This window comes from Dasypus novemcinctus, chromosome 13, assembly GCF_030445035.2.
Source record: "Dasypus novemcinctus isolate mDasNov1 chromosome 13, mDasNov1.1.hap2, whole genome shotgun sequence".
NCBI classification, from domain to species: domain Eukaryota; kingdom Metazoa; phylum Chordata; class Mammalia; order Cingulata; family Dasypodidae; genus Dasypus; species Dasypus novemcinctus.
The window spans coordinates 19172298-19199729 of record NC_080685.1 but is presented as its reverse complement, the minus strand read 5'-3'; the positions used below and the strand labels follow the sequence as shown (position 1 = coordinate 19199729).

General features: G+C 43.5%; 2 protein-coding genes and 1 non-coding gene across 5 annotated transcripts in view; 2 read left to right on the top strand and 1 right to left on the bottom strand.

The window, feature by feature from the left end:
• ARV1 (ARV1 homolog, fatty acid homeostasis modulator) overlaps window positions 1-17038 on the top strand; it is a 52629-nt gene extending 35591 nt beyond the window's left edge. Inside the window, exon 6 of one of the 3 annotated variants that reach the window (XM_058309545.2) lies at window positions 14165-17038. The gene's annotated coding sequence lies outside the window, so the exon portion shown is untranslated. The other 2 variants (XM_004467086.4, XM_058309546.2) reach the window with 2 other exon arrangements.
• On the bottom strand, window positions 1005-27149 carry FAM89A (family with sequence similarity 89 member A). Its single transcript, XM_058309548.2, has 2 exons — window positions 26857-27149; window positions 1005-2456 (listed from the first exon to the last, which is right to left on the bottom strand). Exons 1-2 carry the CDS (start codon window positions 27145-27147, stop codon window positions 2193-2195), a joined length of 555 nt encoding a protein of 184 aa, XP_058165531.1. The 5' UTR covers window positions 27148-27149; the 3' UTR covers window positions 1005-2192.
• Window positions 7551-7652, top strand: LOC111766224 (U6 spliceosomal RNA). The gene has a single exon (XR_002798322.1). It is a non-coding gene; the product is annotated as a U6 spliceosomal RNA (small nuclear RNA).
• Window positions 27150-27432: the final 283 nt, after the last annotated feature.

Genomic DNA, 27432 nt, shown 5'->3' with positions numbered 1-27432 from the left:
CCTGATTTAGTAGGTACTAAATCACATTAAAATGCAGGACCTGATTTAGCAGGTACCCAGATTCTACATTTCTAACAAGTTCCCAGGCCATTGATACCTGGTTCACGGTCCACACTCTGAATCCTAAGTACCTGAAGCACTGGGTCTCAACCTTGGCTGAGGTGCCTGGGCCTAGCTCCTTACTAATGCCCGAAACTGGGGTCTTGAGGTGGCTTTTCCTAAAAGCTCCCCCAAATGACTCTAATGCAGTCAGGGTTGAGAACTGACCTAAGTTTCAATTCACTGATAAGCAGGGGCCTAGCCTCAAACAAGCAGATTCTTGCAAATGACCAGGCTTAACCAGGTCTTACTTAGCACTTTCAATATTCTTGTCCTCAAAGAACAGGTGCGTCTCCTGCCGAAGGCAATTTACCACCATCTTTCATTTTAACTGCTACTTCAGCAGAGGAAAAGAGCAGGATACTCTTTCTTCTTTGTATGTGACCCCAGTCCCTGCCACAGGGCATATACATGATGCACTGTCAGCACTTGTGGGTTCACAATGTCAAGCTTTACTTCCTCACCCTAACCCTGAAGCGGTGCTTATAAATCAATCATCTCCCCTAGAGATAGAAGAGAAGCAAGGGGTCTGGAGGATTCAAAAACTGAACAATGTTGTGACTTAGCTGTAAACAGTTGTCTACTAGTAATAAAACTATTCAAGAACCAACTCAATAGAGGAATAAAGCTGCTTTCAGATTCTTAATGTCAAAAAAATTATAAATTCTTTCAGTATGTTTGATTCTATGCCTTCAAGTTATGAAAGTTGGGAAACGGACTTTGGCCCAGTGGTTAGGGCGTCCGTCTACCACATGGGAGGTCCGCGGTTCAAGCCCCGGGCCTCCTTGACCCGTGTGGAGCTGGCCCATGCGCAGTGCTGATGCGCGCAAGGAGTGCCGTGCCACACAGGGGTGTCCCCCGTGTAGGGAAGCCCCACGCGCAAGGAGTGCACCCATAAGGAGAGCCGCCCAGCGCGAAGGAGGGAGCAGCTTGCCGAGGAATGGCGCCGCCCACACTTCCCGTGCCGCTGACGACAACAGAAGCGGACAAAGAAACAAGACGCAGCAAAAAGACACAGAAAACAGACAACCGGGGGAGGGGAAGGGAATTAAATAAATAAAAATAAATCTTTAAAAAAAATAAAAATTAAAAAATTAAAAAAATAAAAAAATAAAAAAAAGAACTAACGTTTAAAAAAAAAAGTTATGAAAGTTGATGGTTCTATTCAAATAAAACTACAGACTTCAGCACTTTGTACACATTTTAACCTATAGTGTAAAGTTTTCATAAAGTATTTTAATAAATATATTAAGGCTTAAGGTAAAACTATCTGGAAAAGAGGAGGGTAGTTTGCTTTCTAACATACTAGTTTACATTCAGAATCTTTGAAAACAAAATAGTTTACCATCTTACAGTGAAGGATACAAAACATTAGCTTGCCCTTTTTTTCCCATTCAATGTATCTTCACATTATTTTCCTTCCACTAATATCTGATGGTCAAAGAATGACTCAACTTTTTTTTTTAACAGATTGAGAAAAGGCAGTTGGCTGGTGTAATCTGAAATGTTTATCAGTAAAAAGCTTTCACCAAGTCACCTGGACAGCATAGTAACATGGCTTACAAATAAATAAAGTTTAACCAGGAGGCTTAAAAGCTAACTTAAATAGCAAGAAAAGCTGTAGAATGAATTGAGGGAAAGGGAACAGTGGAAGTTTAGTTGTAATACACCCCAAGCTCGAGATAAGAACCCTACAACAAAGAGGGTGTAGATAAGCGCCCACCTGCAAGGAGGTAATTGGCTGAAAGTCCTCTAGCCCACCTTAGCATGCACTAAGGTATCTTCCCAGGACCCTCTCATTATCTGTCTCATCATTATAAATCCTCAGCAAGGGAGCCGAGGATATGGCTAAGCACCTTTAGGCCTGCCTCAGCAGGAACTCTGGGCAGCCAAGCAGACAGCCACTTGTGTCCATGGAGGGCTTCCTGCCTACAGATTAAACTGGCAGCATCGTCCCACAGGCCTGAGGACTGTCCACCATGGAGCAGCAGAGCAGCTTTCTCAAAGGGCGCATTTGCAAGAGGAGAGGCAAGTGCGGGCAGGCTGGCTAGTGCTCAGGGGTTTCTCAGCAGTCACATCCCTCCTGAGGCCCTCTAGATGGACTCCAGAATCCAGTCGCTACTGGCGAGGGGGGAGGCAGGCAGCGACAAGTCCCGCGGGGCACCTCGTTCTCTCCCATTCTGGAGAGGGCTCTGCTCCTGGAAATAGTCTTCCTCCTCATCGAAGAAGCCATTTTCCAGAGCGTAAGTGCAGTCCGGGCTGGCGGCTGCTTGGCAGGCCCCCTTGTATTCCTGGATTGACTCGTAGAGGCTGTACAGTTGGCAGAGCAAGGACATGTCCAGCTGGCGGAGGCCGACCTTGGGGAAAGGGGCGGAAAGGCGAGAACAAGAAGTCAGCGCTCGAGTTTCACTGTAGTTGAATACTCACCCAGAAAACCTGCTTGTGCCTGCACATTCTTTCCAAATAGCTAATGATTCAGAATATCACAGGGATGCTTTGGATTTCGAGTTGTGAGACTGTCTTAATTGTGTCATCACCACACCTCAGACAATGACTCAGTCTGTCAGGGAAGGATCACAACCGTGGGGCAGCCGATGGCATGTACCCCAGCGCTCCTGAGCACACCGGGCAGTGCAGCAGTCCTACACACTCTGCTGTGGCCAGCAGGTTTCACTTTGGACCCCACCATGCAAGCGTCTCATTTCCTCTCCCCGCAGTTGGATTAAGAGAAGACCCACATTGGCCTTCCCTGCTACCTACAGCAGGGTCCCAGGAGAGCCAGGCATCCTCAAGACCTTGGGACAGCAGACTGCCCTCAGCAGTGACAGTGGCTAGCCAATCACTGTTAGACAGTGCTGCCTCCCGGAGCGCCCACCCTTCGGCCACATCACACCCAGGCTCTCAAGGGGTGAGCTCAGGGTCAGCCTCATCCAGGGAAGGTAGAACAGAGCCTAGCAAGGTGGTGGAGCTCTACAGTTTCTCCTGCAAACTGTTTTCACAACGAGGGGAAAGGGAACCAACAACATTGGAAAGCTATGTATTTGCCTTCAAATTCCTCTCTTCCCTGCAGCCCATCAAAGGGAATGAGCACAAGTGAGACAGGAAATGCACTGTGTAGACTAATCCCAGAAAGTGTTATTAATACATACAGCGTGGACTGGCCCATCTTAAACTTCAATGTGCATGTGAATCACCTGGGGATCTTGTTAAAAATGCAGATTCAGATTTGGTAGGACAGGGGCCACTGGCAGTCTATTTTTCTAACAAGCTCCCAGGTGATGTCAAGACTGATGCAATGCTGCTGGCCAGCTGACCACTTTGAGGAGCAAGGGAAAGGTAGACCTGTCTTCTGTTCCTTGGACCTTGAGCAAACTCTTTATCATGTCTATGGCCTGGCTGGTGTCAAGAGGTAATAATTTTCTCTTACAGGGCTATTGGGAAGATCAAATGAAATAAATGGTAGCCAAATGCTTCCTGCATACCAAGCACTGTGCTATGCACTAAAGACATATGGGTAGCTGCACAAATAGAAATGCACAAAAAGTGCTGTATCATGTAAAGCTTTTATAATTACCGAAATGATTCATTTACTCAGGAATGATATTTTCCACATAAGACAATTTGACTTGCACAAAAGGGAAGCAAGCCAAAGCCTGGTAAGAGGCATTTATCTTGTGACAAGACTGGGTATTGAGTTCCAGGTTATTCTTCATGACCTTCAACCAATCTAAATTGCCAATTAAACTCTGTATGCCTTTCTACTACAGCCTGAATAAGCCATAAAAAAAACAGAACCATGTTACATTTATTTAGCATAATTTGCTAGGAAACTCCATGGAAGATGTCCTGATAGAGGCAGATTCTTACCATAGCAACTCCCCATTACTCTCAAATTCCATGTACCCTAGAATTCCTGAAAGAAGCCTTTCTTAGGAAGAGACCTCAGCCACAAGCCAGGGCATGGACTCCAGGCCCAGCTTTGCCACTCACTCTACATGGCTTTGTGGGATGCTCCCATCCTCAACCAATCTATAAAATGAAGACTTTAGACCAGATAATCTACAGCTACTTCAAGTACTTTGTGGCTGTGTGGTCAGTAGTTTCCTTGCCATAAATGAATTGAAAGTCCCGAAAGAAACCATTTCTCAAGCTGTTCTGAGAGGGCAGATTAGCTCCATGGCATCCTAGTCTAAATTACACACCTTCTGTAAAGTGGGTAAATCAACAGATGCCCAGGCTGCTGCAATCCCTGTGCCCATGGTCAGATATAGTCACTTTTCCCCCTGAATTAGAATTGGAGCGAGTATGTGTGTGTGTGTGTCCTGGGACTGGATGGAGGGTGGATCCCTGACGTGCTTTAAAAATTACCCCAGATGATTTTGATGGCCAGTTCTAATGCAGAGCCAGTATTCTCAACATAAATATCTGTCTTTCCCAGGCCACTTATAACCTCCTGTTACCATTCAATTTTAGGTCAGCCAAAATACAAAAGCACAGGATTAAGAGTGCAGGAACTGGAATTTTCAGGACTTAGAACTGTCCTGAATGACATTGCAATGACAGATGCTGGCCATCATATATCCTGCCATAACCTTCAGAACTGAGTGGGAAAGAGTGTGAACTACAATGTAAACTATAATCCATGCTTAGTGGCAGTGCTCCAAAATGTGTTCATCAATTGCAATGAATGTACCACACTAATGAAAGAAGTTGTTAAAGTGGGGAAAAGTGAGAGAGATATGGGGAGTGGGGCATATGGGAATCCCTTATATTTTTTTATGTAACATTTTATGTAATCTAAGTATCTTTTAAAAATAAGTATCTTTTTAAAATAAAAAATATATTTTAAAAATTAAAATTACAATTAAAAAAAAGAGTGCAGGAACTGGAGCCTGCCTGCCTGCCTATGTGCAAATCCTGGCTCTACCAGTTACTAACTGTGAGACCTTGAGCAAACTGCTCAACTTCTAAAAATAGCAACAGATGCTGCTAGAATTGTTGTTATTTTCATTATTTCTTCTCCACATGCTGGCCTGCAGCAAGTCAGCAGCCAAGCGTGCCACTATGATACTTCTCTCTCAAATATAAGATGGAAAAGCAGCCCAGGTACCTGTGAAAGTACCACCTGGACAACTTAGGTCCAAGGACAGCTAGTGTAGTCAAACCAGATGGAAATAGCAAAATTGCCTCATGAGAAGCACAGTTTTGTAACTAGAATGTCAAATAGGAAAGGACCCTGGATGTCTTACCTCAAACTCAACAGGGAGGGGCCCACTACCTTCCAAGCCAGTTCATTTCTTTTCAAATGGGAGTAATTGTTATTTAGACAAAGTCACAATCCCCCAACCTATAGGTTCTACAGAGCCCTTGGTGCTACATGTAACCTTTTGGCCATACAAACAAATCTAATTTCTCTCTTTGTTAACAGCCCTTTCAATATTTGAAGATAATTTTCATTCTCCCATCCCTACCCCCTAAAAAAAATCTTCTTTTCCCCAAACTAAAGAATCCTCAGTTCCTTCAACTACTTTCATACTGATGATCTGGCCCACTCACCATCCTAGTCCCTTTCCCTGCTGCTATTTTCAAAGATTCCTCTGTAGTATCTGGGTCTGAATACAAAAACAAGCCACAAGATTTTGACTTGTCAAGTTCAAATGCACCTATCTTTCCTAGGATTTACTTAATAGGAATATGAATTTTAATAAAGAAAAGCACACCCTCCCAGAGTCACACCAGTATCTGCCCAACAAGAATGGAAATGATTCATTCTAGGGATCCTGGGTAGCCTTCTGTTGAGTCTCTGATAGTAACAAAGTTAGGTGATCCCAAGACAATAGTTTCCATCTCAGGATAGTTTCCATCTCAGGAATTAATAATGGAAAAAATATAAGTAGCACTGAGCAGTGTTTTAAGAACAGGCTGGAGTTTCACCACTCTGGCATGCTTTGAGCTGGGCCCAGGTTAAAGGAGGAGCCTGGGCTCTACAGCTCTAAAAATCCCTTCCAGGTTTCAAAGGCTCTGATTCCCCATGACTCTATACCACCCAAAAACATGTGGTTCCATACTTTTCTCCTGAAGGTACCATTTCCAAAGTGTTCCCAGGCCTACCAAGAATAAGCAGTAGGCAGGCAGTCAAAAGCAAAGAGGCTTGCATCCTGGATGCACACAGATGACTAACAAAGCAGCCTTGTCATCTGGTGGAAAGCTGTCCTAGAAACAAAGGTTTGACCCACCTAGAAATAGTCATTCCTGCTATGCAAGCTATTACACAACCAGATGCCAATATTTAGAATAATTTAACAAGGCTTTAAACACACACGTGCATGAATGGTGCACCTATCCACACCCCACTTCTCAGCACTGCCTTCTACTAAACTTCCTCTGACTGATCAGAAATCCACTTAGCTAGAAGGACATGAAGTACCTAAATGAACAAACTGGACTTCCTAAGCCAGGAAACCTCCTCCTTAGCTGTGGCTGCTTTAACACTTTCACTTATAGTTTCAAGCAAACAATCTTTAGCCAGCATAACCAGGTCTGAATCTACTTTTCAGGCTCACATCCCTTTCTCCCCAGTAAATATCAAGCTAGTCAAGCTAAGACCCCTTTGCCCAGATCTTCCTCTCCACCGGCCCCTTTTCATCTAGCAAAGCCTCTCTGACTGTCTACCTCAGTATCAGTTTCTCCCCTGCTTTCCAGATTTTGATTGCCTCGGCCACAGGTGTTCCTCACTTGCTCCCTTACCAGTTGTATGACTATTATTATTCCCTACATTCTCTGATAGATACGGAGATAGGTCTTCTTTCTCGTGTAATATAAGCTCCTTTAATTTGGCAACACAACTTCCTTTTTGAATCCCCTCAGCACCTAGTACAGTCTTGCAGAATAGGCACTCATATTGTTGAATGAAAATGAAAGAAAATGCAAAACTTGGTGAAAATGCAGAGCTGTGACAATCTAAGATGACCTCCCAGAGCACATCTGGAAGGTGCTGGGGTTGGCATCCCTCGGCAGCCGAACAGCAGCCTCCAGCTCAGCGTATCCCGAGACACCCTTCACAGTTCCCTCCGCTTTATCAGAAGAGCACTCCCCACCTGCCTGAGAAGGGCAAAAGACCAAAACCAAGTCCCCCCACACAGCGGTCTTTCTAGAGCTGTAGGTGTAAGAGACAAGTGGCAGGTGGCCCCAGAACACTCAGTCACTCCACATGAAATGAAACTGCAGGTATGTTCCAGGACACAAACTGCCACGCACAAGAACGTCTCCTCCTTCCAGAAAAAAGAGTGGAGTACTCCAACGCCCACCCCCATCCCCGGCAAGCCCACTAATACCCCACATCCCCATCCTACCAGCAGGGGAAGCCTGCCACCTCAGTGATGTGTTCCCACAGGTCCTCAAAGGAGGGCTGGTCTCCTAATTCACAGCTGAACTCAGAAAGCAACAGCCCTGTGCTCACTTCGGCAGCACATACACTAAAATTGGAATGAAAGAGATTAGCATGCCCCCTGTGCAAGGATGACACACAAATTCGCGAAACATTCCATATTTTTAAAGGTTACTGATATGGGAAGGGGTTAAAGGGGGAGGACATTGGGTATATGGGAGTCCCCTGTGTTCTGCATGTGACTTTACTGTGACCTAAAACCTCTTTGAACAAAGTGAAGAAACAGTAAGACACTGGTGGAGAAATGGAAGAAAATGTCACTGTACATACAGGATAACAGATATTACAGTGATGAAAGGCAAAAAAGCAAAAAAAATTTTTTTAATATTTTTCATTTTTTTATAGCTCAATTTTTTATATTGTTTTAGTTTTTAAAAATTATTATGTATTTTATTTCTTATGTTTAAACCTATCATTATTACTGTATTTTCCTATTAATTGATTTGGCGATATTCTTGGCTTCATTTTTGAAGAAGTTTTGGACCACAGAAGAGTTACAACTGTGGCAGGGGAGAATTATTGGTGTGTGGTATCAGAGATAGGACATACATATAAGGTACATAAATGTGTTCAAATGTTCATGGGGCATTGTCACAGTGGGTGGAGATTTATACAATCACCAAAAGAATACTGAATTCCCATACTGGGGAGCTCTGCCATATTCTCTAATGGAACAGCAACAATCCCCAAGTGCAGGGTAATGACTAGTGAAGAAGGATGGTCCATTGATGGGCCTAGATACTGATGACTATGCTTATGAGCCTTTGCTCTGGAAATTGCAACTTAGCCTAGTGCTGTGGGGAACCTAAGAGTTACTTCCTGAGAGCCTCCAGGTTGCTCAAATGTGGCCTCTCTTTAAGCCAAACTCAGCATATAAATGCATTACTTTCCCCCCCAGGATGGGACATGACTCCCAGGGATAAGTCTCCCTGGCACCAAAAGATTACTAACCAAGCACCAACTAGCAATGCAACTGGAAAAAGACCTTGAATAAAAGGGTAGAAAGGTAAAGACAAATGAGATTATACGGCTAAGAGACTTCAAAGTGAGTCAGGAGGTCATCCCAGAGGTAATGCTTATGCACGTCTCAGCAGGATCTCATAGACTGCCAAAGTAGATACTACGCCAAATAGTGGGGCTCCTGCAGGCCCTGGAGACAACCAGGCCCTATGGTCATGGCAGATAGTTCTAGAGTTTGGTGCCTTGCTACTGGGTGCTACTTTGGAGTTTGTGCTCCCAAGTGTGACAGAGTTGGACTCAGATATGACTTCTCTACACAGTCTCTTCTGTCCCTTCTATTTGAACCTATAGTTGGTGCTGGAGTTGGTAGGTGTATGTCCAAGAGACATGAATCTTTGGGCTGTCCATGTGCCAGCTGGGCCCTGAGCTTCAGCAGAGTTGCCAACACCTACTCTCCAGTTTACTGGACTCACTCAGGACAACTAACAAGGTGAGACTGGACAACCACCATATCAAGGAACCCAGAGAGTCTACACTGCAAGCAAGAGTCTCATCCATCAGCTATATGGGATTGAGGCCCCCTCTCAACTAGAGGTGGAGTGGTCATCATCATCCCAGAATCCTCAGGCTTGGGGAATAAAATATGGACTAGGGTGGACTTACTGGTACCCTACTATATACTTATTATGATTCTAGCAATGGAAGAAATTATATCATTGATGTGGAGACAATGGCCACTGGAGGTACTGAAGGCAGCGAGAGGGGAAAAAAGAGTGTTAATATGGGGGCATTTTGGGGACTTAGAATTGGCCTGAATATCATTGCAACAGATACAGATTATATATCCTGCCACAACCTAGAGAACTAAGTGGGTAAGAGTGTAAACTACAATGTAAACTATAATCCATGCTCAATGGCAATGCTCCAAATGTGTTCATCAATTACAATGAATGTACCACACTAATGAAAGAAGTTGTTAATGCGGGGAAGGGTGGGAGATATGGAGAGTGGGGCATACAAGAATCCCTTATATTTTTGTGTATAACATTTTGTGTAATCTAAGAATCTTTTAAAAAAATAAAAATATATATTTAAAAAAGGAAACAACAGCCTTTATTCTGGAAGCTGGCTTTTTAAAAATCCAAATAGACTCGTTTATTTAAGAAAAGTACAGAATTCCAAGACCCTGCAATTTGTAGCCCCTTTCATAGACTCTAAAGACAATTAAAAACCATCAACTGGTTTCTACTGCTATAAAAATGCTAACGCCATTCCTTCCTCTCTCTTTGTTCAGATTTCCTGCTTCCTTCCCATCTGATCACCAATTCTTCTCTTGCTGGCTGCTGGTCCTGCTCCAGACACAGGTGGTCCAAAACATTTCCAACAATGGGACAATCAGTCCCCTGAACCACCCTTGCAAGTGTTTCCTTTTACTAGGAAACTAAAGAAATCAGCAAGTTCGACACATGAGCATAGCCTACAGCAGGTGGTTCCCCAGCAGCGGTTTCAGCCACTGAGTCTCTATCTTTGGAAGGGACTTCTTCAGAACTTAAAAAATTACAGGATAAACATTACCACCCACAGACAAGAGAAGAATCCTCAAAAGGAAAACAAAACAGCATGAACTTAAAGATATTTTTTTAAGAAATTTAAAAAAATGTATTTCATTAAAGAAAAATATTTGGATTTAAGAAAATAAAACTGGAAGATGGGGTGATTCACTAGTATATTTAAAAGGCATAAACAAAAGCAATTTCTCTCCAAATACAGCAATGAGCTGAAAACAAACATAAAAGGAAACAGTCTTCTCTCTGCCTGGCTCCATATTGGAGGTCGGTCTGTGGGTGGAACAGGGGAGGACACTTAAGTGGGTTAAGCCGCTTATGCCATACTGGAATCATATCTGAAACAGCCCCACCCACCCCTTACGAAATCCACCATTCTCTCCTATCATTCCAATCCCTCGACCTAAGCTGAAAATTACCTTACCTTACATCTGAGGCGGGGAGGTAAAGGGGGGGAGTAGATAATCTAGATCAACTACATAATCAGTCTCCGGGGGTACCCATATTTGAGGACAGGTACAGAAAATGTTGTGTAAGTTTAGATCAAACCATAATGGATAACGGGAAGTTGGTTTAAAAAATTATGTTACAGACAATTAGTAAACACTAGGCAATAATTTCCAAAAATGAAGCAGCCCTATATGTATTATAATGCAGTGGTGACCATGGTATATTGTCAAGTACAAAATCTCAACTTACAGAATAGTATATTTAATATGACCTCATTTGATATGTACACACACGTGCAAGCTTTCACCCTAAAGAGAAAATGTCTAAAGAATATACAACTGTTAGCACAAGTTACTTCTGGAACATGCGGTGGGGTGGGGTAGGAGTGGGAGTATAGGGAGAACACACACACATTTTTCAATTAATATTTTTTCTCCAAGAGTGTTATTTTAAAAATCCATAATGATCAAAAGAATGTGTAAAATGGATGCACACTGCTAGCAGGACTGCATAATTGTAAAACTTTTCTGGAAAACTGGCAATATTTACCAAAAGATGTAAAATAGTGTATAACTTTTGACAGCAATTTCATTTATAGGAATTTCTTCTAAAGAAATAATTTCAGCTATACACAAGCATTTAATTCTTGTCATGATTTTGTGAAGTGAAAGAACTAACCTAGGACCTTATATAGCAGAGCAGGAATTTATAACTAGGCTTATAGGACTCCAAAAAAGGACCATGAGCTGTGCTGCCTACAGAAAATGTTGGCAATGGAAGAGCAGGCTGAAGGGATCCCAGGTGATTTTTATTTAGTCCTGGCTTTCCTGAGTTTTCTACATTTTTTTCTTATGAAAACATACTACCTCATCATGAGGAAACTTTCAAAGTTATCTTTTAAAATCCTAATGAAGGACTAAGTATATACTGGTGATGTATAGTTTTATTTTAGATAATACTTGGGAAATGCTGCAAATCTAATCAAGGTGTCTAGTATGTATCCAAAGAACTTGCACAGAACTAAATCAAGCTGCAACCTAATCGACTAACCTGATTTCTGCGTAAAGGATGTGATGACAGAAGGACAATGACTTGCATACTGTTGAGATCAGGAAAACCAAAAGAAAAACTTGAGCAGTGTTTTCCTAGCAAGGAAGGACTCCTAAACTCAAGCTGGAGAGGAAGGCCCCTTAAGGACCTCTAAGCTCCTCTGGGGGTTCTAATTCTGTGCTCACCAAGCAATCTTCTGATCCAGGACACAGCTCCTAGGCAACATTCTCCTGCCCTGGGCGGAAACTCCTTTGTGTTATCTGGTCAGCTTCATCTTCTTTTATGATTTTCGACCCACCAAGCTGAGGACTTGATGCAGAAGAGCTCGGTGATTCAGACACAGGTTGCATGACTGAGGACCCAGATGAGGCCAAACCAAAAGCCCTCTGTAGTTTCCCATAAATTCCTCCACAGTTCAGTTTGAGTTGGGTTATTTGCTTCCTGAGACTGAAGACATCCCCACCCATTCAGAAGGGCATTTTACAGCCAGTGGCCTTTCAGAACTGCACAGTTTTAAGGACATGGTTTATCCCTAACCTAACCTAATGTCAGTACAAACTGAACCCATTTCCTCTTGTTCTTTCCTAGTAGAATGAAGAAACGCTATTGACTGTTTTCTTTATGAAACGTCTTCAAACACTGTAGTATAATAAAGAATTTGGCTCACCTTTGTCTCCAGTCCCTGAGAGATTGCTTCTAAATCTTTGGGATTTCCCATGATAGGAGTGTCTTTTGTTATTCATGTGGGCCCATGACCATACCTGATAGTTCGCTATAGTTCATGTACCAGCAAGACTGAGGGTGGGGCCAGCCTCAAAAGCCCACCCTCATAGAAGGGGAAAGACCAACCATGGGACCTAGGGGTTAGGGCTCTGAGTCACAGCATAGCAGCCCACCTCCCCAACTGAAGCAGGATAGTAAGACGGGGAACCAATAGACGGACCTGGAACCTGGCAGGGAGTCCACGTGGACATCAGTAACCCCCAAGATGGCTGCTGGGAGACCCCCACCCCCAAGAAACAGCAATCCAGAACAAAGACTTCTGGAAGCAAGGAAAAGCCCCGGATATTCCCCAAGAACTTTATCACTGGGTCCTCACTGGGGGATTGATGGGTAATCAATCAAAACAGCTAAAAGCTCTCTCCTGCCATTAGCAAAGGGGTGGACTAATTAATAGTTTATAAAGCAGACCACGAGGCCTGAGCCCAGGCACACTCTGGACCCATTCCTGCCCTCTGCACGCCACTCTCACCATTTTTCCTCTGCCATGTGGCCATGCAAGTAAAACCTGGGCATGTTATAACCTATAATGGGGAATTGTAGTCTGTAAATCAGCCCTCTTTATCCCTTTTCACCCCCTTCCTCTCTGCCTGGGAACCCTGATCTGTTATTTTCTCCCAATTCTCTTCCCTCACTCCCTAAATAAATTACTGGCCTAACTCACCCAATGTGCTCTTGAAATTCACTTCTCCAGCATAGTCAAAGAACTTAAACGAAATCCGGTAACACAATCTTTGGGAGAATTGAGTTCAAACACTTGGGCATGGATCCTGCCAATCATGCCTACATAAACAAACCCCGTATCAACCCTGGACACTAGAAACTCAGGCGAGCTCCCATGATGGTGGAAGAGTGATGCATTCTGACTCCCTGCATTTGTGACTCTCCCCAGACCTCACCCTCTTTTGGTTTCTTATTCGTATCCTCCTAAGAATGCCATAACTGAAAGTTCAGCACATTCAGTGCGTAGTGCCGGGGAATTAGCAAACCCCTGGGGGTGCTGGGAATCCCTGCATTTGTAGTCAGTTGATCGGAAGAGTGGCCCCCAAACTTCCGGCTGGTGCCTCAAAGGCCATCTGACAGAGACTGCCCTTACCCTGTGGGGCTGGGCCCAACTCAGAGAATTTAAGAGTCACCATTAAGTTGTTAAGTGTTTGAAATTACTGCAGTCATTTGCAGCAGGTGTCAGAAGATTTTGTAGTCTATGCATATTCTTTTACTCTTTCCTCATTATAAAAATAAAATATTCTAATTGTATTAAAAATTCAAGTGACTCATAGTTATAAGGAAGAAGATGCCAGTCTTCCATAATTCCATGTTCTAAAGCAACAACTCTCAAAAGTTTTGGCCTCAGAACCCCTTCACAATCTTAAAAATTAGTGAGGGTCCCAAAGAACATCTCTATGTGGGTTATATCTATCAATATTTGCATTTTAGAAAGCTGAGAAATTTTCAAAAATGTGCATTAACCCATTTTAAAAAATAATGGTAAGCCTAATACCCAAAATACGTTAACATAACATTTTTATTTTGTAAGATTTTTAAATGTCTGTCTTAGGAGCAGTCTCCTGTGCTTCTGTATTCAGTACTTATGAGATAGGTTGTTTTGCTTAAAGTAAATGAATAAAATATGGCCTCACACAGATATGTAACTGGGAGAGAAAGAAGTATTTTAATAGCCTTTCAGATAATTGTGGATACTTTGCTACTACACTAGCTTGGCTACAATATGGATTTTGAAACTATACCAATGAACTTTCCATACTCTTATGCAATTCTTCTAATGTTGATACATTTACTTTTTTTTTTTTAGGTACCAGGCCCCAGGATTGAACCCTGGACCTCCCATGTGGGAAGGAGGTGCTCAACCACTTGAGCCACATCCACTCCCCATTTACTTTTATAGTATAAAAAAATTATACCTGTCAAAATCACCGTCACATAAGAAAGGATCTCAGGGACCCCCAGGGCTCCCCAGAGATACTTTAAGAACCACTTTTAACAGTTTAGCATATATCACTCAAGACTCCATGCATATAGCCAATTTGTTTTTATAGTTACCATTACTAAATACAAATTTATATTATACTGTTTAGTAATTTATACCGTGAACATCTGTAAGTGTAGTTACCCCACTTTTTCAACTATTGCACAGTATTTCATAATCGATTCAACCAACCCTCTATTTACAAACACTTGTACTATTATTTCCACATTTTCACTATTTTTTAAAATTCCTGCAATAAAGATCCACAAACATGTACTGTTACTCACTTGTGTGACTATTTCTGTAAGATAAATTTTGTAAAAATGAAATCATGGGGGAGAAGGCAGAGTTGCCAATGTCAGCTAGTCCAAGAATCTCAGTCTAAGGCATCCTTCCAAACCCTCCCCAATCCCAGGTCTCAAACAGCAGATCATTCATCAAGGATTTTGTATCCAAGGCAATGAATGTTGGTATAGACACAGGTAGTGCTATAAATTCAGATGGAAGTGGAGGAAAAAAACATAATCAACACATACTCTCAACACATAGTTGAAGGTTGGCTTGCGTTTTGTAGTTTTCTTGAATGATAACAAATTAATTGAAATTATCTCTCTGCAAGGGTAGATGTAGTTAAGGAAAAAATACCTGCAACTACAGGAGAGATGTGGTTCAAGCAGTTAGTTGAGTACCCACCTCCCACACAGCAGATCCCAGTTGGGTTCCTGGTGCCTCCTAAAAAAACAACAACAAGCAAACAAACAAAAAAAAATCAACTCAAGGGAGCTGATGTGGCTCAGTGGTTGAGTGCCAGTTTCCCATATATGAGGTCCTGGGTTCAATCCCCAGCCCTGGTACCTCAAATAAATAAATAAATCTACAGCTAAAATAAAGAAACCAAGTTCTTGGACAATATAGAGAAAATCTAAGTTTCTAGCGCTCTTCAGATAATTGACAAAAAAAGCAAAGCAAAGTAAGAGCCTGGTTTTCATTCTGTTTTAAGGAATTGATATGAATTTTTTTTCTTTAAAACTTGGACAGATTCTGTAAGTTACAGTACCTTTGTTCATGGCTTCTTTATGGAGGTAATGGCAAATCTAAGCAGAATTAGAGGCACTAAGAGCATAACTAGGACTTCCATGAGTTTATATATTAAGTTGGTCTCTGAAAATGCAAAAATGTAGAGACTTTATAATTAGAAGTGCACATATTTATGAAATACTATGAAAATTTGAAAACGAGTGCTTTATCAAATTTACTTTGAATTATGTTTATTACTGTCATTTACTATTTGGACTTAATAAAAGATGATAAAGGAAGTATCTACCATGTTGTAGCAGTGACCACAATCCTGTACTCAATACAGGGTGATCATTTTGTTCCTATTTTTCATTTTTTCCTCCTTTCCATTCTTCTTCCCTAAGAAAAAACAACAGTTTCATACTTGTAAAAGTAATTTTAATAGCCAATTATTTATGAGAGTACCCTGTACTCTAGTTGTTGATATTTAACCAAAATATGACTCACCTAGGCACTGCCATTTGTTAGAGTGAATAATGAAATATGACTGTTGGTTTTTGCTTTAATAAGCTGGAAACAGATAGAAGCTATAAAAATAGCCATTGTTCTTTGAAGCTGTGAATTTCAAATTGGAAAGATTTGTTACCTATCTTTTTCAAAACTTTTCCTCTAGCAAAATGACCCACTTGTTATCTGAAAAGATGAGTTCTGGTGTGTTTAAAATAAATAATCTTGGGAAAAACAGAAATAGCATAGGAAAAGTACTTGGTAAACAGTAGTTACCAACATCAAATGTTTTCATGTCAGATTTTTACCATCTCTGTGACCAATTAGGTCTTTGGGGAATATATATGAAAGTGGATTAAGCCTGACTAATATTATGTAAACCATATCCAGGAGAGATCCATTACAAAGAGTTTGATAGCTTGCCCAGATCAATTTTTGTAAAGAATCCTCTACAGTGTACTAGTATTAGAATCTTGACTAAAGTGAGAGCGTTTTTACGTGTATACCAACTAATAATCTTAGTGTTTACTAGTTCTCCCAGAATTTCTTGTAAATCCAACTACTTGGGATGCATTTTAGGCATTTTACAAATTTACTTCAACTGTAGACTTCATTTAAAAAGGAGGCCAACATCAGAAGTAATGTTAAAATGTTAACATGGAAAAGGAGATCCACTAATTTGGTTAAGTGTGTGATTTTTCCAGCGTGATTTTGAACACATGATCTATTTTTCCAAATTCAGATTGACATTAAGATATACATATCCATTCAATAAAATATATTATGTTAATCACAGTATATATTTTTTAAAATACTACTTTTTGAATGGTAGTTTTGGAAGATATCACTTTTGCCATTAAATAAAGAAAACCAACTTATATTCACCTTTAAAAAATGGCTATATTTAAAACAAAATTTCACAGCTTGGTTTGTTTCTCTCAATATGTTGAGTACTGTTACTAGGAGAAATTCAAATAAATATTTAATTTTTTAAAAAATCATAGTCTTATGTTTGTACTGATGTTAAGTAAAAAATAAAGAAATCACTTTGGCTGCATGAAGTCCCTTTGTGATCTACTTTACAAACATTTAAAAGTTGAATTGCAATTCTGATTTGCTGTTGAATAAAAAGCAATTTCAGGGAAATGGACTTGACCCAGCGGTTAGGGCGACCGTCTACCACGTGGGAGGTGCGCGGTTCAAACCCCGGGCCTCCTTGACCCGTGTGGAGCTGGCCATGCGCAGTGCTGATGCGCGCAAGGAGTGCCGTGCCACGCAGCGGTGTCACCCGCGTAGGGGAGCCCCACGCGCAAGGAGTGCACCCATAAGGAGAGCCACCCAGCGCGAAAGAAAGCACAGCCTGCCCAGGAATGGCGCCGCCCACACTTCCCGTGCTGCTGACGACAACAGAAGCGGACAAAGAAACAATATGCAGCAAATAGACACAGAGAACAGACAACCCGGGGAAGGGGGGAATTAAATAAATAAATAAATCTTTAAAAAAAAAAAAGCAATTTCAGAACTTTGTTGTTATTTTAATAAATGAAATTCCAGAGTCAAAAGATACGCATCTATTAAATTTCATAGGTGTTGCCAAACTGCCCTCCAAAAAAAAAGTGCATCACTTTACACTCTTATCAGCAATGCCCCAAAGGGTGTATTTCTCCAAATTAACACCATCACTATTATTCCTTCTTTTTTTTTTTTTGGAGGTACTAAGGTTTGAACCCAAGACCTTGTACATGCAAAGAAGGCACTCAACCACTTCCCATTATTATTCTAATTTTTGCTGGTCTTTTAGGTAAAACAGGATACTGTGAAATTGGAACAATAAATGATTTCGCTAACCATCTTGATTTGCCTAAACTTTCATTTTATACTGGGAATTATAAAGAAATAGAGGTTAATGGAAAAAGCTGACATACCAATAATCCTTTGTGGTGCTGATAAAAACCCCTGCCCCCAGCCTGGAAGAACTGTAACAAGACACCAGCAAAGTCTGCTGATCTTCACCAAATGGCCAACCTCACCACATGGCCACAATCTTACATCAACATCCTGCTCGCTAATTAACCAACTGGGCCTCAAGGACACCCTGCCCAAACAGCCCTGACAGCCCTGGGGAAACCATAAATCATGTCCCCTTTCTCCCTCCATTCTCCCCACACCTTCCCTTTGTTTCAAGCAGCCATATAAGCTGCACCCCCCGCCAGCTAGTCCCTGCAAGCAGCAACCTCTTCTGGTGCTGCTCCTACATCAATGCCACTTTAGCTCAATAAACTTACTCTGCACCCCCCTGCCTTTTTTAAGTCTGTTTCATTTTCAGCACAATACATTAGTTGGCCTTCTTTTATTCTAGTTTGCCTATCTGTGGCTATACATAAGGGATGTTAAACACCTTGCTATTTCTTTTTTTCCCCCCTTTATTTTATTTTAAATGTTACATTTTAAAAAATGAGGTTCCCATATACCCCCCCACTTCCCCTACTCCACTCCTCCCACATCAACAACCTCTTCCATCATTGTGGCACATTTACTGTACCTGGTGAATACATTTGGGAGCACTGCTGCACCACATGGACAATGGTCTATACTGTAGTACACTCTCCCCCATTCCACCCAGTGGGCCATGGCAGGACACATAATGTCCAGCATCTGTCCCTGCAGCACCCCCCAAGACAACTCCAAATCCTGAAAATGCCCCCACATCTTATCTCTTCTTCCCTCTCCCTACCATCAGCTGCTACCGTGGCCACTTTCTCCACATCACCCTTACAATTTCTTCCCTTACTAGTCACAATAGTTCCCCAGAACACCAGTAAATCCACTCTAATCTATACTCTATTCCTCCACCCTGTGGACCCTGGGATGGTTAAGTCCAGTCCCCCTCTACATCAAGAGTGGGCTTAGATTCCACATGGATGATAGATGCAATTCTCCTGCTTGCAGCTGGTAGGCATTCTCGGCTCCCTGGTGTGATGGCTGATCTTCTTCACCTTCCTGTTAGCTGGCCGGGATAAGTCCAATGAACCAGAGGGTATTTCTCTTTAACTACATTAACTTGGATATTTTTATCTCTAAGTAGAGTCAACATCTTAACACTATACCAAACACCCTCTCTCTGTGCTTTCACGCACGTATTCAGACAGGTCTCCAGTCTCCATACTGTTCCGTTCATCTTCCTCACCTGGGCCTCTGCCGTCTGGAATCCATCTGGCATGCAAGATTCCCTGGAGAGATCACTGGTTAGAAGACAGGCCGTCTCCCTGCCACCTAGCAACCCTGCCCCCAAACCCACCACCACCCCACTCTTCTGTCAAGGACCGCCCTCCACCAACCCATGGATACTCGGAATGCTCTCACCGCAAAACCAGCCCAGCCCATGGCTCCTGGAGTCAAGGAAATGAGCAGAGTGCGCATAAAAACCGAAAAGGTCACCTGTCTTGAGGAATTTCTGTAGAACCATTAAGGCTAAGGGTTTCTCTATCTTCAAAGTTCCTGGGGAACAGTGACCATTTCTTTGTTAAGTGTTTGCTGGGAAAAGAGTCATAGGACTCAATGAGCAACCTTTAGGAGCCAGGCCCATTCATCTCCCAGAAACATCCGGGGCCTGTGGGCAAAGAATGGGGGTGGGGAGGCAGGACTCTCCAGAGCCACAGTGGGTGGGAGGAGCCAAGTCTCTGCCCTAGCCAGCCTCAGGGCTGCTTTCCTGCGACCGGAGGCTGTGGGCTGCAGGTCCTACACAGGATCAGGAAAACCTTGGCTTTTCAAAATGGGGGTCTCAGGTTTTCCGGGAGTGAAACACCAGATCTCCCTGAATTTCCTGCGCCCCCCTCAAAGACCTACAGCAAGGCCAAGAGACTAGGGCACTGGGAAGGAAGGGTTCTCACTGCCAGAAAGCCTATTCTGAATATTTAGAATAGCCTGGGCTGTCTAACTTAAGGCACCCTGTACTTACATGTTACAGATAAATGACTTTAACCACAAAAAGAAAAAAATAAAAAGAAACAATAAGGCAGAAGGGTTATACAACTTGTAAGATATTTTATAATACTAATCTATAGTATTAACAGTCCACAGGTAGTTCACTAATACATTAAAGTTGTACCAAAAATACAGCATTCAAGATGTTACTATCGGGGTGATATATGGGTAAAAATACAACCAAAGCAAACTACAGACAGTAAAGTAATATATTAATAAACTTCCATCAATGGTTAAAAAAAAAAAAGGAAGCAGAAGTATGTTAAGTGAAACAAACAAGATAAAAAGTACTACATATTGTTTTCACTCCATCTATACAAAATGTAAGTACAAATAAATTATAAAGATGAAAATAGATTAGAAAATAGACTATATAAGGCAGGAGAAGGAAAAAAGATTGAAAAGTGATTGCTAAGGGTTTTCTCTTTTTGCTATTTTTGTCTTTTGTTGTTCTTTTTCCTTTCCCTTTTTGTTGAGTACTGAAAATGCTCTAATATTAACTGAAGTGATGAATGTGTGACTCTGATTATACCAACTGCCATTGACTGTACACTTCAGATGGAGTGTATGGTTTATGGAAGTTTCAATAAAATTGATAATAAATTTTAAAACATATATATAGTGTTTAGTCCTTTAAATCTTCAAATCTTGGGACTATACCCATAACCTAACTTCAATTGCAAAGAACATCAAAAGTGAGTATGAATCATGGACTATAGTTAATAGTACAATTATAAAAATGTGCTTTCATCAATTATAACAAATATAACACACTAATGCAAGGTGTTAATAGGGTGGTATATGAGAAATCTGTATTTTATGCATGATTGTTCTGTAAATACACTTCTCTAAAAAAAGTGAATATGAGGCCAAGACTACTGCCTGCCACTACCATGCTTTCACATGTACAAACTAATATATTCTTTTTGTGGAAACTGGGACAGGGACAAGTACTAAAGGGGGTAATTACAGCCTAAGAACTTTAACAACTATTGTAACCAAAGCCTGATTTTTGATGCACTGAGGCACAAGAAGAGCAAACTTGCACCGTTCTTTCTTTTCCTCTCCAAGTTCTTTGCATTAAATGAATTTTACAACAATTAGGTATAGCTGTGCAAGTGTCCTCAGGGACACGAACTAAGCACATTGCAATGGGTGGGTTCCCCATCCACCTGTGACAGAGCAAACTTTTTCTTTAGGCACAGTAAAGACTCCTAAAGACATGGGGAAGGTGGGGAGAATCATTCTGCTATAGCTGAAAAGATCCTTTGTGGCATCTATTTTCACTTTCCCAGAAGAGTGAAGTGGCTTGCCTAAATTATACTGCATAATTTAATAACAGATAATCTGAACTCCTCACTCCTGGTTTATGCTCTTCCAACCTCTTAAAGAGCTTGTTGGTTTTGTTTTAAAAACAAAACAGAACAGACTCTGCCTTCTGTCAGATTCTGATTCAGAAGGTTTAGGGTGGGACCCAGAAATCTGCATTTTAGCAAGCAGCCTAGAGTATTTGGGGCTGGCCCACTACCGCATTAAATCATGCTGGTGGGAAGACTATGGAATCAAAAAGATGTCTAAAAGGCCATTCCCAGCCTCCTCTGATCAAATTTAATTAAGAATGTTGCATTGGGAACTAATGTTGTTTATTCCAGGTGGCACTTAACAGGCCTGACATGAGACAGGATTTTTCCCATAAACTCTTAAAAACTCAAACCTCCTTTCTAAGACACTGGTTTCTCATATAGGAAAAGGACCCATCTCCTCTGGGGTATCTGCTGTTCAAGCTACCGCTTGTCTCCTGGAACACAGGTCAATGGAGAAGCTCATTAGTAGGTAATCTGGAGGCATCTCATTGCAGACAAGCAGTTGTTTTGTTGTCCCAACTGAAATGTAGGAAAGGTAAGTGTCAATGGTTCCAGAAATGAAACTTTTTTCTTAGCCTCAGCTCCTCACTAGACCTCTCAGTTCTGAAACCCAAAAGTTCTGGTGGATGATTTCTCACACATGCACAGGCAAAATAGTGGTTTGATATGTGAAGGAAAAAAAAAGAAAGAAAATGAAAAAAATGAGGAATGAGGCAAAAGAGTTCTCAGTCAAAGCAATCAAAACCCAACAATACCAAGGATGCTGACCTCAGAGATCCCCTGCCCCGGGGTAAGGCTCTCTTTCAGTCAATATTCTTCTGTTACTCTTTAGAGTATCTGTAGGCTTGAGTAACTACTACCCCCAGAGAGCTGCCGGGAGGGACCGTCTACGCAGAAATCTGTGCAAGGAATGGTCTGTGCCTTGAGTCCCCAACCACCGACAGATTACAGTAAAGGACGTCCATAACCACATCTGAAAAGCCACGAGATATTTACATAGCACCCGGAGCCTATCAGTTTAGTAGATAAAACCCTTCAAATTGCAGGCTCCCTGAGGGCAAACTATTTTTAAATAAAAACAGTCTTTGGTTGGCGTCTATTATTTTGTCTGGCCAGCAGACCCCTGCTCCATTTCTTTGGAGGAATTTCCTCTCCACATGGTTTCATCCGATTAGTAAAATATGATCCTGCCCTCAGGCACTATTAACTGGTCTAGGGCTGAGCGCGGACTGGCATCCTTCCATAATATTTACCAACTGGGACTAAGAAGTGCGGCAGAGCCTGAGACCATGGACACCGTTAGCAGTCACGTTCAGAATGGGGCAGGCAGGGAGAAGACAGTGCAGCGCCCGGGCTCCCCACCCGTCCTGCCACCGTCTTCCTCTGTAAACATCCAGCTCTTTGATGAAATTATTTTACAAACCATAGTTCACACTGAGTTTCTATTGCCAATATGGGGTCCTTGGGCATGAAAAAATGCGACTGGTCTAAACAAAAGCAATCATATTGTTGTAAAGATGCCCAAAACTCCCAGATATTAGAACGTCTACACATTCCCTACTCATTCTTGGCCTCCACAGCACTTTATACCTAACCTATCCAATAAACAGCTAGTCAACGTGCTCTAAAATACTCTAATGTGAAAAAAAAAAAAAAGAACAAACAAAATGAACTTCTCTTTATAATGGGTATTTTCTGGTCTATAGAGCAATAACCATCTGAGTAACCCTTTGTAGCTTCCCAAATAGGTCCACTGGGGGAGGGGAGGGGAACTCACAAGTGGTACAGAATTTAACAGACATGCGGTTTCTAGAACAGGAAGTGTTTGAAACGTGGAGTCGGAATCACCGCTGGCAGAGCAGGGCGCGGCATCACCAATCATGGACTAAGACCTCGGCCTGTACTGGCTCCCGCTCCCCACAGCTCCCCATACACCTGGACACTAGGTTTCCCAGGCACCGGCCTCTGTAGCCTGTTTTCTCTTCTCCCTTTGAGATTTCTTTTACTCCCTCCGCTTCAATCATCTCTTTCAGTCACCTCCAGGCTAAAAATCTCTCTTCCATCCTTCAGCTCCACATTCTGAAATGCTTAACACACTCTTCCACTGATGAACTGGCAACCGCGTTCCGCCTGAAGCGCCCCTTTCCCAGTGATCAATCACGATGGTTCAAAACTTCTCCCCTTACTGCCATACAAGAGCATGAAAAGCAGTCATTGAAGACACAATTTTATATACTGCAACAGAAAAATGTAATACATGCCAAAAAATGCAAACTATAACTATAACCTGTGTGTGTGTAGGCATTATCATGCAACGATTAAACAGAGCTTTGGGGCTAGACAGACCTGGTTGGGTCTGGGACCTTAGGGAAGTTACTTAAAATCTGAGCATCTGATTTTTTAAAAATATAAAATAGATAAGATTTTGAATACCAATCTCATGCAGAAATTATAAGGATTAAATAAGACAATATATTAAAAGCATTGACATTATGCCTACATACTCCAAAATATTAATAGAGGGAAGCGGATTCAGCTCAACTGATGGAGCATCCACCTACCACATGGGAGGTCCAGGGTTCAAACCCAGGGCCTCCTGACCCATGATGAGCCGGCCCATGCCCAGTGCTGATGCCCGCAGGGGGTGCCGTGCCACGTAGGGATGTCCCCCGCCTAGGGGAACCCCACGCGCAAGGAGTGCACCCCATAAGGAGAGCAGCCCAGCGCGAGACAAAGCGCAGCCTGCCCAAGAGTGGCGCCGCATACATGGAGAGCTGACGTAGCAAGATGATGCAACAAAAAGAAACACAGATTCCGGTGCTGCTGACAAGAATATGAGCGGACACAGAAGAACACACAGCAAATGGACACAGAGAGCAGACAATGGGGGGGGCAGGGAAGGGAAGAGAAATAAAAAATAAAATTAAAAAATCTTTTTTAAAAGAAACCAAAATATTAATAGTGATTATCTCTGGGAGCTAGAATTGAGTGATTTTTGTTTTGCCTAGCTGTACTTTCCATATAAAACCTTAAATCATCTTTGATTCCTTTTTCATCACCTTCTCTGTCCCTAATATTTAACCAGCAATTCCAACAGCTTCTGCTTCAGAAAAGTTTCTCCTGTTTGATTCTTCTTTCACATTTACCTCACAGCACCCTGCTGGAGGCTCCCAACACTTCTTCCATCTATACCTCAAGGGTTTTTACTCTCCCACTTCTAGGCTCTGCCTCATACACCTGCTTTCAAATTCACTTCCTCGAAGTACATCTCTGATAATATTACCTTTTTTCTCCTGTCTATACTCAAGGCTTTCCACAGCCTATGTCATCCACTTTCCCAGCCCCCAATCTCTCACAATTTTAAGCATATACTCTTCAGACGGAAGGCCTCACAGTTCTGGCTTTGCAGCTACTTTCCTACCTCCATTGTCCCTTGTTAAAATCCTGTCCCCTTCTGAGACCTTGCCACATCACCTCAATTTCATGAGAAGCCTTCTCCCCTGGACGCCATTCCTCTTTCTGTGCTTTCACAGGACTTTCATTTAAGGCACATTCTGACGTGACATCTACTTGGTGAGTCCTTTGTCACAGATCTGATGCCAGCACTTCAACTTAAATAGATCTACACAAACTATTCCACAGATAATTCAGGAATGAACTCCCAGTTCTTATCTTGCAAGGCCTCCAGCTGGAGCCTCAGTTTGTGTTTTCCTGTTCTTAGAAGACTGTCCACTCAGACCCCACAGCCCCAGGTTCATCTCCCTGGACAAGCAAACACGTTCTTAAAAATCCAAAACATCAGGGTGCTTTTAAACATTTGTGGCATTTCTTAAAAAAGACTTGTGGAGGCTTGTAGCCATATCTTATCTTTATCTCAGCTAATAGCAGACAGACCAAAGACAGATGTTTATTTTCCTTGTGCTTCAGTTAGGTTTAGACAGCGCTCTGGTCCAAGGGATAATGATAAGGCTATGGTTGTACTTTACTCACACAAGGAGGGACCTGGAAAAATACTTTTGGGAATTGTACATTGAATCCTAAACCACCACAGTGAGTCTCCGGAGCTGTACTTATAAACTAGAACTTCACCATAAGAGAGGCTCTGAGGTTTTCCGGTTTCTTGTTCAAGTACGGTACGTAAATATTCTAGGAGGGGTCTTCGTCTTCTCACCCCCATGTTTATGCTACACCCAAGTTCAGACTGTAAACAGCTTAGCTGTAGATGTGGCGCATTAAAATGCAGTTCACCAGCTGCACAATGCTGGTGTCAATTAAAATTAATAAATTAAAAAGGGTTGGCTTGGAATTTACGGGGTTCTGTAAGAAGTTCAGAAAATCTTTTCAGAGAATTGGAAATTGGCTCCATGCCAGCTACAGAGTGGGAAAACAATACCTGAATGATTAAAAAGTGTTAAGTCTGCTTTTCTGGATTCAATCAACTGGTAGCTTTCAGAACAGACATGCCCCTTTTTAAAAAGCGTATGCAAACAATGAAATTTTTTAAAAAATATCTCGAAATGCACTAGATGACTATTTAAAGAATTCCGATGATAAATCTCTGCAAATTTGTTTCTAGGGAAAATCAGTTTTCATATATTTGATTTCTTTAAATTTATCAATCTAAAGAAGTATTCCCTAACTAGGGGAGTGAGAGAACTTGGACTAAGCAAAGGCAAGGGCAGATTTAAATGCGAGCGGAAGAGCCGTAAAGGCGATCAAGGACCCAGCAAGAGGGTTATAAAAAAAAAAAAAGGAAGTTTTCCTGTAGTTGCCTAATTCCCTGCCTTGCCCTGCTTTTGTCACCCTAAATCGACTGCCCGGATTCACATTTCACATGAAATAAATAAATGAACAAACAAACAAACTAACTAAACACCATTGATTGGAGCCCACACACAACCCAAAGAACCCACATGGACTTCACTCCAGACGGGGAGGACAACCGCATCCCCATTTTCTGCGGGAACTGGGTTTACAGAGCTGAAAGAAGGCGAGCCGGCTCCCGCGCACGGCAAGCGGCTGGCTCTGCAGCCCTCCCGGGCCCGAGCCCTCCAGGCTGTAATCCGATTCTGAACCACACACCGCAGGGGGAGTGGGGAGGGCTGCTGTGTACACTCGCGGAGGAACAAAAAGTTGTCCTCGTCAGGGCAGGACAATGCGATCGTACAGGACTCTTAACCACTTGGGTGAAAGGTTTTGGGGTGCAACGCTTTCCTCGACTGGAAAGGTGTTTCTCCCCGGAGAGAGGGGACAAATCCCTCCCCAGTCCCAAGCCCCAAGCCTCAACCCCGCACCCCGCGCCTCGAGTAGCCCGGTTCCCAGCCAGCTGGGCCGAGCCTGGGGGGCTGCTCGCTCGCGGTCTCCGAAAGCTGACCTCTGCGATCGGGGAGACCCTCCCCGGTGAGAGTCCAATCCCGGGCACAGCGGGCACGTGAAAGGGGGAGAGGGCAGGCGACAGGGCCGTCGAGAGGGCAAGTCGCCTTCTTTCCGCGCCGGGGCCCGGGGCAAAGGAGCCAGATGCGGGGCGGGTGGGGACCGAGGGGCGCGGGGACTTTCCGGAGCGCAGACTTTCCCGGGACGCCGAGCCCAGCCGAGAAGGGGCGGCGGCCGCTCCCCCGCTCCCCGGCGCGCCGAGCCCCCTCTTACCATCTCCTTGCGGAGCAGCGCCAGCGCGGCGTCCAGGTTGGGGGGCTTGGCGGGCAGCGCCGCCGCCCGGCCCCTGGCGCCCCCCGCGCCGCCGCGGCTCAGCTCGTCCTGGATGCGCGACTTCTGCGCGTACAGCCGCTCCAGGTGCCGCCAGCCGCCCGCCGCGCCGCCGCCCGACGCCGAGTTGAGCAGCCCGCTGAGGCTCTTGGGCAGCGGGGGCAGCCCGTCCACCCGCAGCCCGCGAACCCCGCCCTGGCCGCCCGCGGCCGCCGCCGCCGCCGACCCGCTCATGCCGCCGCGACCCCGCAGCGCGCGCCCCGCCGCCTCGTCCCGGCCCCCGCCCCGGCCCCCGCCCCGGGCCCGCCCCCTCCCCGCCCCGGGCCCGCCCCCTTCCCGCCGGCGCCCCGCCCACTTCCCGTCCGCGCCGCCGCCCCCTCCGCGGTTCGCGCCGGCGCCCCCAACCTTCCTCCCCCTCCCCGCGCCCCGCGCGCAAGCCCCCGCCGGCCCCGAGCGGGGTTCGCTCCCCGCCTGCTCGCGCCCGCGGCGACCCCCGCCGTCCCCACGCCCCGCGAGCCC

Bases quoted from the DNA above. Each gene is read 5' to 3' on its own strand.
- FAM89A (XM_058309548.2), bottom strand. From the start codon at position 27,147: ATGAGCGGGTCGGCGGCGGCGGCGGCCGCGGGCGGCCAGGGCGGGGTT. The intron at 2,457-26,856 runs GTAAGAGGGGGC...CCTTTCCCCAAG, and splicing joins CGCTGCTCCGCAAGGAGATG to GTCGGCCTCCGCCAGCTGGA.